We start from the raw sequence: 19,045 nt of genomic DNA, 5'->3' as shown, positions 1-19,045 counted from the left end.
TAGTATCCATTTAAATAGAGTATTAATCCAATTTCATAATGAAAACATAATACACTGTTTCGTGTATAGTAGTAATCTAATTTGATAGCTTTATTTGATACACGTTTTTATTTATACGTATTAATTTATGTACTTCTATATTCTTATGTTCTACTCTCAATGTAAATATGATCTAAATAAACTAATAACAATAGTAATGGGTAGAATAAATAGCTAGGAAATGGTAATATGGTTCCCAAAATAAATAGATTTTGGAAATGGGCTTAAAAGTGATGGTAATGTTAATATATTTTTTTTTTTTTTTGGTTTACAATAACTGTTGTATTTGTAGTATTTAAAAAAATTTGATTTGGGAAGTTAATATTTCCAGCTTTAATAGAAATCATAATAGCAAGTATTTTAAAAATATTCCGAACTAAAATAATATATAGGTGGGTTATAATTTGTTCTAATTATAAATTCAATTTTTTTAACGTGTAATAGTTGAGAACTGACAGTCGAATAACGTTCTAGAACATTAATTTAATCTATCTAATAGTAGAATATTAATTCTAATAAGCAAATTTGGAGTTTTGTAATATTACATAAATTAGAATTCTTCAAAATCTTTAATGTACTTATTAACATAATATATTTTTTATCCAATTATTATTTTCATGTTACAAAATATTGATTTAGTTTTATTTGTATTTTAAAATTATCAAGAATATAATATATTTGTAAGTATTTTTTAAATATATCCAAATATGATGTCTTATTTTTATGTGATGTTTCATCTTTTATTATTCCTTTTATAAATACAGAAAATATAGAAACATTATTGTACGGATTTCGTCTCGAGTTCAAAAATAAATTAATGTGTCTGTTATTTTAAAATTTTAAACCAAATATTTAATTTTATGTTTAAAAACATTAAGTGTGTTATAACTTGTGATTTCAAATATAATAATTTTTATTCAAATAAACTTGGAGGGTTTGCTTCGGGGTTCCACCTGTAGATATTTTTTGATGTGAGATTCGCTGAGATATAAGTGGTATGTCACTCTTTGTTGAGGTATTTGTGTGGGGTGAAGTCTTTGTCGAAATGTGGTAAATAAAGTGAGTTTAGATATATGAATTTTTTTCTTTTAACGTTGGTGTGAATGAGCATTTATTACTGAATGTTAATTTTATGAGTTTTTTATTAAAAGTGTTTCAGTTTCGCTGAAATTTATATGTTAGCGGAAGTTTTTAAGACAATGTATCTAAGTTATTGTTCTGGAATCAAAAAATTGTATAGTTGTATTTTCTCTCTTTGGATCTTTCCATCCTCTTATAATAATTTGAGAACATAAAATTATCAAAGAAATCTCTTTGGATTTAATAACGATTGTAATTTTGGGTTTGCCAAAATAATCTGTTAGGAAATGGAAAAAATTAACTACCATAATACACTAAGTTTAGCTATATTATTTTGGCTAATATATCTTTATAATTTAATAATACTTGGGAAGATAATTGAGGTTATTTGATTTAGTGAGCATATAATTCTTTTAATGTTGGTTTTAATGAGCATTTATAGATGGATGTTAATTTTTTTGACTTATTTGTTAAGGTTGATTTCATCTTTATAATAACGTAATACTGTTTTCATGATGTTAGTATATTTTAAATATTATCTTTGGTTTATAATAACTGTTGTATTTGTAGTATTTATAATATTTTGATTTGGGATGTTTTTTTTTACAGGTATAATAGAGATAATAATAGCAAGTTTTTTAAAAAAGTTTCGAAACTAAAATAATATATATGGTCTGTTTTAATTTTCTACAAATATAAATTATAGTATCACTTTAAAACCGACTTTCCTAATTAAAACCCGACACGTCTTTATTTATACATAATAATAATAATAATTCTTTACGGATGCAATTCAATTATAATTATTATTATTTCTTTTTCAATTAAAATTTTAAAACAGGGGAAACAATTATTAGATAAGATAATGGATCTACTGTGTATTAAGCAAGTAGTGCTCTACAATATGGGCAAGTTAAGGTTTTTTCAACCCAGTTCGAGATGCAGTGATGATGATAGGTATGATTACAACTCAAGGAGTTGATATCCAGTTCGGTGCCAAACTCTTCCCAACAGATTGGACATATCTCATTTATTTCGCTAGGAATTGTATCCCTTCGATTATCCCGTAGCTCGGTGATATAAACGTCCAGGTCAATTCTGCGGAGAGCATCTGGATTAAGATCATTTATTTTAACAATTATATCAAAATCAATATGGGTGGGATCATTGAGTGTTGGGATATTGTGTGCGGCAACGGCGGAAGCCTCCTCGATTATCTCAGTAATCGTGCCAAAATCGATCTCGTGGTAACCAAGCATATACTCCATATTGCTTGCTGTTTCGTGTGTTAGATAACCACTACTTGTTGTCTTCATGTCAATAGAGATCACGATCTTCGTTTGTTGTGTATTTCGTCTCTTTATATTCATGGTGATGCTTCTTTTTGGTGATGTCAGGCTTTGTGACGTTTTGTGGCGCACAATCCAAGAAATTTGACTCATGTTTAGATGTTAGTGGAGTTGTCTAGATATATGGATGAGTTGTTCAATAGAGACATGATGCAAGGGATTAAATAGTTGAAAAGTTTGTAAGTTTTCTAATATAACATTAATATAGGTTGAATAGAAAATAAGTTACATATTATAAAACATTTTCTGGTCTTAGGAAGTTATTGATTATGAATTATAATTATTAAAGAAAGATGTTTCAACTTGAACTGTTGAAAAAAAAATTTCGAAAATACAACTTTAGAACATTTTAAAACATATTTGAAAGATGTGGTTAAACATTGTTCGTAGGATATTTATTAATATGTTAAACAAAAATAAATATGTTATAACTAAGTTATGTAAAATTCCATAAATATTTTAAGAATTTTTCTAATTAAAAAATCAGACATAAAGGTATCATGACTTCTTTTTTAATAGATTATATATAAATAAATCCATATAAATCTTTGAATAACCATATAATGAAAAGCAAAGGATAATACAATTTATAAACATACAAATAAGAATAGAACTCATTATTGATCGTAGCCAAAAATATAGATTATTATGAATCTAAAATTTTCATATACTCAGAAGTTGAATTGTTTTTTAAAAAAAAAATTAAAAAATGAATATTATTTTAATATATCTAATGGTCAACCTTTGATTGTATTAAAAGAATTTGGAGTTTTGTAATATTACATAAATTAGAGGTGTATAAAATCTATAATAGCATTTATGGATGGATGTTAATATTTTTGACTTGTTTGTTTTTTTTGACTGAGGAAATCGTGGCCACATGAGGGCGAGTGAATTCTATTTGTGAACTAAGAAAAGTTATTAGTATAATATCTTTACCAAATAATTATATAATGCTTTTGTAACTGCGTAATATGGGAGGAAAGTGATTTTTGTAAAAAGCAGAGACTGGAATCAAAAATAGTATAGTTATATTTTCTCTCTTTGAATCTTTCAATCCTCTTATAAAATTTCTGGAACATAAAGTTATCAAAAAAAATCTCTTCCAGTTGCATAATCCGAGTATTAGTTTAATCTAATATAGACTTTTAATCAATATCACAATTAAAATAAACATTGTTAAGTTTATAATATTTACCTAATTTGATATTTTAATGGTCGTATCATACACGTCCTTTTTTATTCATATTAATAAGGAAAGTAGAGACTGGAAACAAAAAATAATATAGTTATCTTTCCTATCTTCAAAGCTTTCCTACCAAAAAAAAAACCTTTCCCATATTCGTATAATAATGTTAGAATATTAGTTTTATGAAGTTTTTTTTTCCCATGAATTTAATGTGTTTATCTATATTTTTTGTGTATTGCTGTAAGTCCTGAATCAAGCCTGAGATTTTAGAGTTTTGTTAAAAATAAAATTATATATACAACATAAATTCTCTTATTCTAAAGGTCGGAGTCTTATCTTAAAATATAATTATATATACAACATATAATGAATTGTAGTAATTTTTCCAATTCATAAATTTATACAATTTTATCTCCAAACGACCACATATTTATAGTGGACTTCTTATTCACTCTGATCATGCCTTACTGCTCACTAACTTGCATGGCTGAGGACGGATATGTATTTAATTTTGGTTCATTTATCATGTTTAGCATAAATTAACTAATTATTGTAAAAAAATATTTGTTTTTGTTTTAGAATATAGATTCTTTTATTTAAAAAGATCAAAATCTCATATTCGATAAATTCAAGAAAATAAAGAAAAGCAATCATAAAATAAATTTTAATGAAAACAAATCTAGGTATCAAGTTCTTTGACATAGAAAATAATAATCCGAATTATGCATGAAGGAAGGTCACGCTGTGCTGGATGTTTTTGCATAATCTCTAATTCGCCTTTTGAAATGCTTTATGTAATCAATTGATTTGTTGAAGTAGAAAACTGTTGCTGGTGATGAATGGAGTATAAGTTTGCCTGCAAATATTCGATATTGTTTTTATGTTGATAAGAAAAATATTCATATATGTATTATTTTTTGATGTGTTAAATTGAACTATTTACCTTGAATTAGTTTAGGAATTACGCTTGTGATGATCATAACTTTAAATTTTCTATTCTTCTTGCTTTGTAGGATACTAAAATCTGCTGCTTGCTGGTCGCACAATATGAGTTTAACAATCGTTGACCTGAGATAGAGATGTGGTATGAAGATAATAATTATTTTGTTAAAAACTATTGTCTTAGACTAACCTGTTCAGCCGTAGGCCAATCGTAGCACAGTGGCGGAGCCACCTTAGAAGCATGGTGGTCAAATGACCCATGTGAAATTAATAAAAATAAACTTGTAAGGCTATTTTTCATGTTGCTATTGTGGTAATTTGGTCAAGATCTCTCCTATTGACCCACATGTTCCTAGGTTCAAACCACATAGATGTATATTTTTGTCTCTAATAAATGAGTTATGACCCATATAAACGTGAGATCTAGCTCCGCCACTGTCGTAGCATCAATATTGAGTTCAGGGTGGTCAAGTTTTATTTTTTGTATTATGACTATCTGTCCCACGACATCTGCACATTGGTTTTAAAATGAATATACATATTTATTTAACTAATATTGGAATGACATACTTACCTGGTAAGTATGTGGGTGTACTGGCTAACCGCAATAGATTTGTGTATTTCTGAGGTGACAAACTGTGAACTGGGAATATCGGACCATCAAGTGTAACATTCAATACTGTTGTCCTTTGGCCGATCTGAATATAGTACGGCAGTTGGGTGAGTTTCCGTTGTCGTGAATTATGTATGACATGAAATCTCGAGAATTCATAACTATCTCCTTCGGTTAAGTTTTTTGAATCATTCGGCTGAATGTCTCCGGTGACCCGACCTTCTAATAGTTGTCCCTGGGTGTGAAAAATATTTTGTTGGGCCGACCCAATTAAGCAATCAGTGAGTAGTTCAAATCCAAAATGGTGGATTGGGAAATATATAAATATTTGTATATATATATATATATAGAAGTTTAGAAAAGGCTTACGTTGTGATCGTAGCACATGAAGCCGATGGAAGTTCGGGTCCTATCTGTTTGGTGTTTTTTGATGTCCCAAACATTTCTTATACATACGATGATAGGACGCATTGAAATCCCTTGTTGAAGTTGATGGATTCTTTGAGGAATGTGTTGCATGGAAGATGTCACTAAAAGATTTACGGTTTAAAAATTGTAATAAGATACAGCCAGATAGTTAAAATATGATTTTCCTCACAGATTAACGCTACCGAAACAAACGTATAAATATAGTTACTAAAATGTTTTTTATTTTTTATATTAATGTAATTGTTTATGATATTTTATAATTACCAAAAAAATAGAAACATTATTGTACGGATTTGGTCTCGAGTTCAGACAGAAATTAGTTCTTCTGTTATTTTAAAAATCTAAATTTGAATATTGAGTCTTATGTTAAATATATTAACTGTGTATAATAACATGGGATTTCAAATATAATAACTTTTATACAAAATGGCATAATAAAATGAAGACAAAAATGATATTAGAATTCAGAATTCAATTGACTTTTTTTATTTTTCAAAAAGTTTGGCATCAAAGATTGCTTTTTCTGCATATCGGACAACTTATGTTTCTGTGAAGCCACTGATGAATGCAAGGGAAATGGAAACTGTGGCCGCATGTAAGAGTATAAAGATTGTTGTGTTGGTTGTAATTTCCGAAGCAAACAATACACATCTCGTGGTTGGGTTTGTTTTGGGTTTCCACCTGTAGATCTTCTTTGATGCGAGATTCTATGAGATATAAGTGGTATGTCACTCATTGTTAAGGTATTTGTGTGGGGTGAAGTCTTTGTCGAAATGTGGTAAATAGAGTGGGTTTAAATATATAATTTTTTGTCTTTAAACGTTGGGGGTGAAAGAGCATTTATTCCTGAATGTTAATTTTATAAGTTACTTGTGATGGTTAGTTTATTTTCTTTCAGCTTTAATTTTATCCGAAATTTATAAGCAAACTATGAATAGGTAATATATGTTTACGATTAGCTAAAAACTATATAAAAGGGGAATTTTAAAAAAAAAAAAACAATGTTTCAAAATTATTGAATAAAACGGTAAGACAACAATATTCAAAAAAATCCTGAATGAATAAATTAACAAATACTGTATATATATATATATATATATATTATTTCTGATCTAAGTTAAATACATATATAACTTTCAGCTCCGCAAATTTCCAGTTTAAAAAAACTCGAGACATATTGCTGTGAAGACTTAGAAACTAATATATATATATATATATTAGTTGTGAAGAAGCGATACAATATACTGATTTTTTTATGACATATAATTTATATAGCCATTAAATATCATTGACTATAGACTTGTTCTTTATACTCATAAGAAATAATTCTAACGTAATAAAGAACGTAAATAATTATTAGAATGAAATGGTGTTATTTAGTCTTTCAAAAACTCAGTATTGATCCTAACCAAAAAAGTAGATCATTATATATCTAAAAAATCGGGAGACTCGACTTTGTATCTCTAAAGCTTCGTTTATTATTAAGTTCATGCACGAACCTTTGCATCACTATCCTATAAATATTAAAGTATATATCTTGTGAAAAATCAAAAGTTTAAATAGGAAAAAAAAAACTGAACTGTAAATGAATAAGAGTACGTTTCGATAACAAAATTTATTGGTGTATTATTCTATGTACCGAAATATATATATTATATAAATTTTGATTTTAAAGTTACGTTTAACATTTGATTAACCTTATATCTTGGTTTATGGCCTAAGTAATACAATTAATATATCTAGCGACATACATGCCTGTAAGGCGATTCTTAAGATGACTATAGATTTGTTTACCTGCAGTCTGCGAAGTGGGTGGAAGAGGTGGCTGCTCCATTCCTTATATATTTGTAACCTTATAATGAAACTGATTACCAGTTAGATTGATGGATTAAGATTTTGTATATTCTTAGTTGATTTAAAAATTCTTACCTTCCACAGTAGGTTGAGTCAAGCGTTGATTAAAGATGGGAAATAGGAAGCTTGGTTGCAGCAGCTTAAGGGGATGCTTCAAAACGGTAGAAGAAAGCTTGGTTTACCGGGCAGCAGCGTAAGGGGAGAGCTACGGGAGAAATAATTCGTGTGGGATATGATTGACGTAAATCTTTGGTTGATTAAAAAATGAGAAGATATATTCTTGGTTAGTAAAATCGTGTTTGATATGGTTTAGGTAATGCTTGATAACTTGATTGATTCTTTTTCCATAAACAATACTAAATTTATGCCTTCAACAATTTTATGGAAAGTAGATTAATTATGTAGATTGGAAAACACGTTTTTCCTAAAATGTTGCTTTCATCACAGACATTTTTTTTTAAAAAAATATCCATAGTTCGTAAAATAAAAGATTTTCAAATTCGGTATTGATTGACCGGTTTGTCACAAACCTATATTTCAAAACACATAAAGAAACAGAGTTATAAGCCTTAAGAAGTAGAATAATGATTATCAAAACTTAAACATTCAGAGTAATTAAAAAACTTTAGAGAAATTGAAAGAAATCATAAGTCAATAACAGAGTGAGCAAAAAAAAAAAAAAAAAAAACTTTAAACGTACTCCCATGCAAGACATGTTACGACCCACGTAAAATCTACACCCCACGCTTGAGGCGTTTTGCTTTGCCCATCTCGTCAATGTCACCATTGTTCTTACTTCCCTCTGCCGAATCCACACTGATTTTGGAAGCTCCACACACCTTCGTTCCAGTCTCAAATCCGTCCTCCAAGGTTGTTGGGTTGTAGTTTCCTCCCGAAGCTTCTGTGACTGGCGGAGATTCCATAGGGAGAATCTTGGTCACAGTCAAAGATCGAGACTTGCCATCTAAGTTGTGCTGTGTAACTTTAACACAGAAGTTATGTTTCTGACCGATAGTGCTAATTAAAGCTTCCGGGAAAGGCGCCTCTTGAGTAACTCCTTGGTCTCCATTAGACTGACATTCAAGATTATCAATATTCAATTCTTACGTGAAGACCAATATTCAGAGTACAAACACTAAGAGTTCCGAGTGATGAAACTTACCTCAAAATAGCTGCTGACTAACTCGGCTGCATGCTTCCCGGTTAACTCAAAACCAGCATCACCAAGCAGAACAAAAACAGCTTGCTCACTGTTGTCATAGACAGATATCTGTGCACGGTACCTGCCATGAAAAATTGAAAAGTGAGTTAGAATAAATACTGTGGTACTCCTGATATGTTGACTTTCCCACATTTTGAACACATCAAAGAAGTTGGCCCTTTCGTAGCCTTAGTATGGCAACCACTGCATGATATGTAATACCAGGTTGAACCATGGACCACATCATCAATCGTAGCCGTGCACTCAAAAAAAGCCTCCTACACAGCAAAGCTCTATAAGACTCAAATTTTTTAATAAATGACTAAGAAATAATTAGACCAATTCGTACCTTATTAGATCCATCCCTGATGTAGGAGAATATTTCTCCTATGGTCAGTGTCTCCCTTTTAGTAACCACTTCTGCATTGACCAACTCAGCACTCTGTGGGTTAGAGCCCAACCTGAGACAGAGTAGTAACATTTTGATCCATTCATTCATTGGTATGGGATGAGGCAGCTAAAGATTAAAAATAAAAATGAATATATATATAGATTTACCAGCTAAAGTAGTCGACCGTAGGCTGGACGTCGCACTCCATAAAGACACGTGAGGAGGACATTGTAGTCAGTGCAAGAGTACCTGTTGTATTAAGCAACACCCATTTAAAGACCAGCAAGAGTAGATAACTAATTGTAAGAAAGTTTTCTAAAGTTAGAAACTGAACCTCCGAGACTCTTGGTGTTAACGGTCGTCACCAATAACACGGTGGGGGTGCGTTCGTATGATTTGAATTTTTTGCAGAAGTCTCTTGCAGCCTGGTCCCAAAGGTAGAGCTTCACCACAGGTCCACTGCAAAATATTGTCACTAAAAGGTTAATATAAGTTGACAGACAAAGTGTTTAAGAAATAACAAAACACTTACTCGTATGACTGCACATGAACCAACACATGCCTCGCCCTAGCTATTTCCACTTCATCAAGAACCGGGGTCCCAGTGATACACTGACCATTAACCAGCTTCATGTGCCCAAGAACATCTATACCATTAATCATTAAGCGTGTAAGTAAGAAGACTAAATATGGAAAAGCATTTCAACAATTTCATAGGGAATAACCAGACATAGAACTCAACCAGCTAACAGATCCTAACTAAACTATCCGTCCAAAAAAAAAAAAACCAAACACTGAATGTAGTAAAAATAGTCCTCCTCAGGGTAAAAACGAAATTAGTAAATCTTATTTGTAATGTTCTGTGATCACAAACCAAACACGTATAGCACTGTAAGCAAAATTCTAGATTAATCATCAAGCATTGCAACTCATAGCTGGTATGTGTGATAACAGAGATTACCGTAGAGGTCTCCTTTGCGATCACAGCCAGCTTGAAATTCCTCAAAGGAATGAAAACGGAATCTGTCTTCATCAAAAGGAGTGGGACTGTCTTCAAGAACAGAGAGCTCCGAGTTCCATGAGAACGACACCGTCACAGCATGATCAGAAACCCGATACATGGTTTTGTTGCTTGATCCATAAAAATTGTTGAGCTTGTAAAGCGATCCAGGCTTCATTTTAGACAAATGTCTCTCAATACGGCTCGGCGAAAGGAATCCTTGGATAACAGATCCCTGCGAGAAAACACAGTACCAATAAATAGTTTTTTAATTTTTGTAAAAACGAAGGACAGTTTAGGTTCTAATAACAAATAACATCTAATCGAATATTGTTAAACGAAGAAACTTTTCGATATAAAATCAGGAGGTTAAAAAAAAAACTAAGAACGTTTTAAATAAAAAAGAACGACGAAACTTATCGATAGTAAACACGATCTGAATAACAACTCTAACAACGACCTAAATAACAACGAATCTAAAAACTATATAAATCAGGATCTAATAACAAATTTAAGAACGATCGAATATGATAACAAACTCTAACGCGAACGAACGATCGAACTTTTTAAATAACAAAGAAGCTAAAACTATATTGGGTGAAAATCATACCTGCTCGTCAATTAACAGCATCTCAATCCCAATTAGCGTCTTCTTGAGAGGATTCCAAGCCTCCCAAAAATGAATCAAGCGGAAACGCAGCTGGGTTTCGTGGGACCCGGTGTGACATCGCGGAAAAGCATGATTTTGTCATCGTGATCGGAGGTAACAGGGGATTTTCCATTCGGTTTGATCGCCATGGAGTGAGGAGAGAAGATCGAGATTTGGTTTCAACTCAAAAAAGATGAAAAGTATATAAAAGAGCAGGAAAAAAGCAAACCGAAACGAACTCATAAAGGATAAATTGATGGATGGAGATGTCGTGGGGTATTGATTGCTAGGTTGTGGATCGAAAATTCTGTTACGGTGAAGAACAAAGGGTGAAGACGAAGAGATGGAAGCGCGGAGCATCGATGTGTCCGCCTCGTGTGGGTTTTTTTTTAATATACTGAGACCAAGCCCAATAAACCAAACCAAGCCCAGCTAATTTCTTCTGAGATCCAAACCATTTGATAGAGTAGATTTCGTTTTGGCAAGACCCAGGAACCGAAAAAATTGAAACCGGGAGTGTTTAGTCGCGACCCAGAAACCCAACAATATAAAAAATCGGTATCCTACGTGGACTAAGCAAATGTTCTGATTGGTGGAATAAATATGTCGACGTGGACAGGCTAAAAACTCAGTATTTGTTACTTTTAGTATAGAGTAGATTAGTGTATAAGTTTCAGTAATTTATCTGGAAACCACCAACCAAATCATACTAAACCGAAAAGACCAAAACTAAAATTGAATTGAACTTTTTTAAATAACCGAGTAGATCATATATCTAGAACCAAAAAACTTGAGACCGAACCAAGAACCAAATAGGTATCTGAATTTTTAAAATACAAATTATATACTTACAAATATTAATTATATTTAATTTCTAAATAACCAAATATCCTAAAATGCTATTTATAAACCAAATTACCTTAATAGCCGACTAAACCGAATATTTTTTATTCAAAATATTAAAAATTACTCGAAATATCCGATGTTTTTATTTGAACAATCCAAATTACCCGATAGTTAAACTGAAACCCCAAATTATATTTTTATCTATAAATCCATAATTACTCAAAAAACTAGAATCAAACTGAAACTGAATTGGACCCAAAAATGTGTTTGCATATTTGTCGGTTTCCAATTTTGCTACTGAACCAAACCAAAATACAAAATAACCAAATTGAAATAAAACCAAACTATGTAAGTACATGAACGGTTCCTAAATTTCTAGAACCAAAACACCAAAAACCAAAATACCCGAACTGAAAATGATTGATGAGGACTAATAGTGTGTCTACAATTAAATGGTGCGAAGAAAGTATTCTATTTTTATAAATTATTTTAACTCTTTTTAGTGGGGTGTATATATTGTTCATAAACAAATTAAGATATAAGCAATGTTTTTATATCCATACCTTGAGGCGAACCGGTAAATCCAGTGATCGTATATAATCTGAATTAGCTTATGTTCCTCATGTAACATTTTATCAAAGGTTCTACCAACTTATATTTTTACACAAAATTTAGATTTTATGAAACCCTATTAATTAAAAATCCTAAAGCCCAAAAACTCGCCATTAACCTGTGAACTGACACCGTTGAGCTGATCATTATAGAAAATATTATACTTTTTTTTATTGATTAAATTTCTTGTATATTTTATAATAGTACATAAAAGTAAATAAACTATTTGATTTGTTGTATAAAGCAAATGCATTGTTTTTATTTTATGCATTTTAATTAATAGGTCTCGTAATGATCAATACTATTATAGTTTTGATGTAGATTTCTTTTGTTTCTAAGAATATTAGTGGTGTGTCCGTGATACACGCATATTGTCTACTTTTTATTATTTATTTGTTGTATTCCTTTTGTAAATATATTTTATTTTTTTGTATTATATTGAGTTGGTATATTTTGTGTCAATAGTAATGATAGTTTTCCGAGTGTGGCCATTGTTTTGTCGTTCGGCAAAACTAAGTGTAAGTTTTACTAATTTTTTTTTGAAGTATAGATTTTCGTATAGAGTCTGTTAATCCGAGACAACTAGTTTCATTACAACAAATTAATTATTATATTGGAGCATTTCCAAAATACACTTTATAACTTCAAATATGAAGTTTTTTGCTCTACAAAAAAAAATTTAAAAATTTCAATGAAACTCTATATGTAAAGTTTCACTACTCAAAACTTCAAATTTGAAATTTCATATTTATATTTGCATTTTAGTCCCTACAATCACACATCACCTTTATGATCCATAATTTTTTTTATTGTTTTAATCCTTAAAAAAATTATATCTCATAAATATTTTAAATTTTGTTTACAGAATTTTAATTTTAACTAGGAAAACAATAATATACAAAAGAAACTTAACAAAAAATATTTATAAAAATTACATGAAAACATAACTATTACACAAATTTAAATATTACAACAACACTAGTACTCAAGATAAGTTTGATCCGGAACCTTCAAAATTTTCAAATATTGTCCACATTTTTTGTGTAACTGAAGATGGTTGTTGTTGTTGTTGTTGTTTTTGATGTCTTTTTCGTACAATTTTTTTTTGTTGATATCAAATATATTTATGAGTATTAATATCATCAAAAAAAATTAGTATTTTAGCAATATTTTAGATTTCTCTTTTATTTTCTTGTTCTGATCTAATATATTTACAAGTATCAACATCACCCGATTTCAACAAAGTAAAAATAAGGAGAACCATTTTTACTTCGAAATGCACTAATAGATCATATATGCATTACGAAAATCATTTATGAAATAATATGGTATTTTGTTTGAAATTTAATGTTAATTAAGTTATTTTTATTTAAATTTTTATATTTTAATAGAATATTTCATTAATTAATATTGTTGTGATATGTTTATATATGTGCTAGTTATTTATAAAAGTTTTATGAATTCAAATTAGTTATGACAAATACAAATACTATTATGAAATATAATAGTTTTGAAGTTGAATTTGAAATTTTGTTTTTGGAGAAAAACACGTTTAAACTTCAAATATAGAATTTTTTTTTTTTTTTGAGATGCTCTAATGCTACAGCAAAACACATCCACGTTTCCTGCTAAGTTTGGTTAGTTGATTTGCTAAGGAAATTAATTTAAGGATCGGTTCTAGAAACTAAAACAGGATGTATAGGATGATGACGATGATGATGATGTATTGATGTATCTGGTCAGAAAATGATGAGCTTGGTGGGACAATGCCGTGTCAGAGTTTCTAACCGGATATTCTATATATATAAAAACACGAATTTGGGTTTTGGGGGGTGGGTGGGGCCGTAGGTTAAAAGAAAAACTGGAGGGACAAAAGAAATGAACCCTTTAGAGTTGGTTGGTGAAACAGAGAGAAAGAATCAAGATTTGACCAAGAGCAGAGAGAGATTCAATGGAGAAAGTGAATCAAACGTTCTTCTTATCTCATGGCTCTCCTACATTGAGCATTGACGATAGCTTGGAAGCGAGACAGTTCTTCAAATCATGGACCAACAAAGTTCTGCCACAGAAACCCAAATCGATCTTGGTCATCTCCGCACATTGGGACACAAAAGTTCCAACCGTCAACACTGTTCTCCGCAATTCCACCATCCACGACTTCTATGGCTTCCCTGATCCCATGTACAAGGTCTCTCTCTCTCTATCTTCCTCTTTTTTCTTACCAGAACCCTAACTTTTGTCTCACCCAGAATCTAGATGAACTAGGTTTTATCCTAAGCCCTACCCACCGTTGAAGAAACACATCAATTTTCAATCTGTGGTCAATTATATCAAAAAGTTTCAATCTATTATGTCAATTATATCAAACGTTTCAAGTTTATACATAAGGAGGGTCATTTTTGAAACTTGCAGCTGAAATATGAAGCACCTGGAGCTATTGAATTGGGGAAGAGGGTAAAAGAATTGTTAATGGGAGAAGAAGGAATGAAACGTGTTGATGAAGATAAAAACAGAGGACTGGATCATGGAGCTTGGGTTCCTCTTATGTTGATGTATCCAGAGGCGGACATACCTGTTTGCCAGCTCTCTGTTCAATCATCTCAAAGTGGGACTTACCATTACAACATGGGCAAAGCATTGGCTCCACTTAAAGACGAAGGTGTTCTTATCATTGGATCAGGAAGTGCTACTCACAACTTGAGGAAGCTTGACTTTAATATAACTAATGGCTCAGCTGTTCCTTGGGCTTTGGCGTTTGATCATTGGCTCCGAGATTCTCTTCTTCAAGGAAGGTATAAACTACAGTTACAAATTTATATATATATATATATATATATATATTTCTTGGTTAGCTTTACAAGAATCATTGATTGTACGTATTATGTGTGTTATAGATATGGAGATGTGAATGAGTGGGAAGAGAAAGCCCCAAATGCGAAAATGGCGCATCCATGGCCTGAGCATTTTTACCCGCTACACGTTGCAATGGGTGCAGCAGGTGGTGATGCAAAGGCAGAGCAAATTCACACAAGCTGGCAGCTTGGTACTCTGTCTTATTCATCTTACAGCTTCACTTCTTCCCTTTGAATTAATATTTCATGTCTATCTCCTTCACTTTGTTCCGTCTCTACTTTTAATATACGCTTTGTGTATTTCATCTATTTACAATAATCCAGATCTTTCCTTGTATGCAAATACAAAATCTACTTTGTGAATGACAAGAAGAAAACAAGTCTGTAATTGGTTTATATATACATTATATTGGATTGCCTTTGATGTATGAAAAAATGGAGCACATCCATTGCTTTAAACTTTAAAGTTCTCAAACAAAACAGTATTAGTTTCTTAATATAATTAACTTATATTTAAGTTTTAATTAAAAAGTGATTTCAATCATAAAATGATAATTTTCTTTATTGTTTATTTTTTTTTCAACAATTGCATTATCTTAAATTGAGTTTACATAATCGTTATGTAACATAGATGATAAGGGTCTAGGAACATAGTAATAAAATTCAAATAAACCCTCTTCCGGTATATCCAGCTTGGCCATTTTGTCCAACACTTCATTTCCGGTTCTTTTGATCCATTGGAATTCAACCTCCTGAAATTTTCTGCTCCACCATCTTGCTTCTCTAACCGAATTGTACAATCCAAATTGCAATTTTCTTGACTGTAAATTATCAAACATTTTCTTGTTATTACCTTCAGAGATCACCTTTCTGTAGCCACGTATCCAACATTGTTTCATAGCTACTATAAGTGCATTATATTCCGCTTCCAACGGTGATGAAACAACATTTCCTTTTGCATGTCCTGCGCCTTTGTAAATGCCATTTTCTTTATGGTTTCTTTAAAAGTTCTCATACGAAAACATTTCTTCACTCTCTCTCTTTCTTTTTGATGATTTATGTGCCACTTCAGAAAAGCACATGTGTAATTGTGTAAAGTATACTCAGTTGGGTCTGGTGGGTGTGGCCCCTCCCTATCTTTCTTCCCCACATAATAATAGAAAGGCAGAGAATACTCAGGTGAAAAAGAGGCAAGAATCATCAAGAAGACAAGAACACACACATAGTAAGAGAGAGAGGGAGACTCAATGGAGAAAATGAACCAAACATTCTTCTTATCTCACGGAACTCCCAGGTTGAGCATAGACGATAGCTTGGAGGCCAGAGACTTCTTCAAATCATGGTCTCACAAAGTTTTTCAACACAAACCCAAATCTATTCTAGTCATCTCTGCACACTGGGACACCGAGTTCCCATCCGTCAACACTGTTCTCCGTAATACAACCATCCACGACTTCAATGGTTTCCCTGAGCCCATGTACAAGGTCTCTATCTCTCTATTCCTCTTTCTCACCGACACTCTCACAATCTTAGGGCTTGTCCTAAACCCTAACCAGATATAGCAGATCGTTTAAGAAAAGAAACGCATCAGTTTTCAATATTTGTGGTCTGCAGCTGAAGTACGAAGCACCAGGAGCTATTGAACTGGGAAAGAGGGTTAAAGAACTGCTAATGGTAGGAGGAGGAATGAAGCGTGTTGATGAAGATACAAACAGAGGACTTGATCATGGAGCTTGGATTCCTCTTATGTTGATGTATCCAGAGGCGGATATACCCGTTTGCCAGCTCTCTGTTCAATCATCTCAAAATGGGAGTTACCATTACAACATGGGCAAGTCATTGGCTCCACTGAAAGCGGAAGGTGTTCTTATCATTGGCTCTGGAAGTGCTACTCATAACTTGAGCAAGCGTGGCTATAACGTCTTTACTGACTCTTCGGTTTCTTGGGCTTTAGAGTTTGATCTTTGGCTCAGAGACTCTCTCCTTCAAGGAAGGTTGAAACGATTGCTACAAATAACAAACATCTTTTCTTATTGGTGGTTAATGTTACAAGAATCATTGATTTTCTTACGTTTGTTCCAGATATGGAGATGTGAATGATTGGGAAGAGAAAGCTCCGAACCCTAGAATGGCGCATCCATGGCCTGAGCATTTGTACCCGTTGCACGTTGCAATGGGTGCGGCAGGTGATGATGCAAAGGCAGAGCAAATCCACACAAGCTGGACAAGTACTTTGTCTTATTCTTCTTATAGATTCACTTCTTCCCTCTGAAACACTTCATTCACTTGTTGTTGTGTCTCTTCTCTTAATAAGCTTTTTTTGTATTTCTCTTCTCTTTAATTATCCATATCAGTTATGGTTTGAACAAAAAATAATAATTATCCATATCAGTCATGTATCAAAATACTTACCACAACTAACCAAAGCTCATGCCCAAGCCTTGGCACATGAAACCATTTAGTAACAGAACACCACCGTGTTGTCTTTTAGCCGTCCGGTCCAATTGATCATGTCTCGGTAGATCAGACCTTGGCGTGCATCCGGCCTGTTGGCCTTGGATCACGATTGATACATTCGGCCTAAGCCTCAAACCGTCGCAATGGTTAAGGGAAAAGGTACAATCGGTTACTTAGTAACCGCCTGATCCAACCGGATCAACACTTGGCCGATCGGCCATGCGTACGTCCCACCCGTGGGTTATGGACTACGATTGTATGAACCGGCCTTAGCCTTGGTTCTTCTAACCCATCCCAACCACTACTTAGATCGCATGTACAGAAGAAGAAGAATATAAATCAAGAAAACAAAGGGAGAAAGGAATATAACCAATCGCCCATAGCCTTAGACTCGATAGGTCTAACCGATGGTCTAGCCGGATGATCGCCTGGTCAATCCACTGACCTTGGACGGCCATTAGGTTTAATTTTTCTTTTGGTTTTTTAAACCATTTTAATTTGTAAATGTAAAGCGATTTAATTTGTACATCAATTCCCGTTTTAATATTAACTAGATTTTGACCCGCGCGCCCGCGCGGATATTATTTTCCGATAATTATGTTCGTTTATTTGTACTACTTTAGTTTATTGTTGATACTATATATTTTGTTACTTTATTGTGTTATATATTTTTGTTCTTAGATGTGTGTTGGATCAGTCATGTAATTATATATCTTTTTTTTTAAATGTAAGTATGTATTAATATATCCTCAAATGACCATTATATAAGTTTTTCTTCCACATCTAGTCTACAAAAGAAGAAATGATTGAAAATAGTTTTATTAAAAGTTATATTTAATCTTATATCCATAAGGTTATCTAATCATAAACTTTGGTTTTAATAAGATAGATGGGAGGAGTTTTCAGGGTGAGGTTTAAAATTTTAAAGAGTAGAAAATAAATACTGAAAGTTTTAAATATTTAAAAGCATTTTAATTTTTAAATTTATTATTTAAAAATAGAAAACGATGAGTAGAAAATTCTTTTGTGTTTTTAGTAAAACATATTTTGGTACTTTTCTTCTTTAAAATTCCTTTTTATGATAAAAACTAAAAATGGTTGTTTAAAAGATTTGGCCATTTAAAATTGTATCTATGTATTGTATATTGTATCTATGCAGATATTTTTGACCACATAAAAAAACTCATATATTAATTTGTACAGAAAGTAAGTATAGTTTATTTTTTTAAATGGTAGTTAATTTGATAATTAATAACATTGGGTTGAAAAAAAAATAATAATAATAACATTGGCAATCCTAGACTTTGACCTGCGCGCCTGCACGAGTGCATATTTTGAAATATATGTTGATATTTGTTTTTCATGTAATTATTAGAGTTTGACAAAATGAATCCGAGGAACAGAACCAATACCGATCCAAAAATATAGTACCAAACCCGAACATAAATTGATTAAATATTTGAATTATTCAAAATTTTGTTATTTAGAGAACCAAATCTGATCCGAACCGAAGTATTCGGTACCCGAATTTATCTAAAAAAT

General features: G+C 31.8%; 1 protein-coding gene and 2 long non-coding RNA genes across 3 annotated transcripts; 1 reads left to right on the top strand and 2 right to left on the bottom strand.

Moving 5' to 3' along the window:
• Positions 1–5,071: 5,071 nt before the first annotated feature.
• LOC125597441 lies at positions 5,072–10,350 on the bottom strand. The gene is made up of 3 exons (XR_007331702.1): positions 9,046–10,350; positions 8,817–8,974; positions 5,072–8,778 (listed from the first exon to the last, which is right to left on the bottom strand). It is a non-coding gene; the product is annotated as an uncharacterized LOC125597441 (long non-coding RNA).
• Positions 10,351–14,088: 3,738 nt separating this feature from the next.
• Positions 14,089–15,465, top strand: LOC125597429 (extradiol ring-cleavage dioxygenase). The gene is made up of 3 exons (XM_048772172.1): positions 14,089–14,382; positions 14,607–14,986; positions 15,089–15,465. Exons 1-3 carry the CDS (start codon positions 14,146–14,148, stop codon positions 15,279–15,281), a joined length of 810 nt encoding a protein of 269 aa, XP_048628129.1. The 5' UTR covers positions 14,089–14,145; the 3' UTR covers positions 15,282–15,465.
• A 167-nt stretch (positions 15,466–15,632) lies between these two features.
• LOC125597430 lies at positions 15,633–17,359 on the bottom strand. Its single transcript, XR_007331697.1, has 2 exons — positions 17,118–17,359; positions 15,633–17,053 (listed from the first exon to the last, which is right to left on the bottom strand). It is a non-coding gene; the product is annotated as an uncharacterized LOC125597430 (long non-coding RNA).
• Positions 17,360–19,045: the final 1,686 nt, after the last annotated feature.

Source organism: Brassica napus, unplaced genomic scaffold, assembly GCF_020379485.1.
Source record: "Brassica napus cultivar Da-Ae unplaced genomic scaffold, Da-Ae ScsIHWf_1459;HRSCAF=2050, whole genome shotgun sequence".
Lineage (NCBI taxonomy): Eukaryota > Viridiplantae > Streptophyta > Magnoliopsida > Brassicales > Brassicaceae > Brassica > Brassica napus.
The sequence above is the reverse complement of the archived record's forward strand: the minus strand, read 5'-3'. Positions and strand labels throughout refer to the sequence as shown.

Excerpts from the sequence above, each read along its gene's own strand:
- LOC125597429 (XM_048772172.1), top strand. The coding sequence starts at position 14,146 with ATGGAGAAAGTGAATCAAACGTTCTTCTTATCTCATGGCTCTCCTACA. Across the intron at positions 14,383-14,606 it reads TCCCTGATCCCATGTACAAG|CTGAAATATGAAGCACCTGG; the intron begins GTCTCTCTCTCT and ends TGAAACTTGCAG. Across the intron at positions 14,987-15,088 it reads GATTCTCTTCTTCAAGGAAG|ATATGGAGATGTGAATGAGT; the intron begins GTATAAACTACA and ends TGTGTGTTATAG.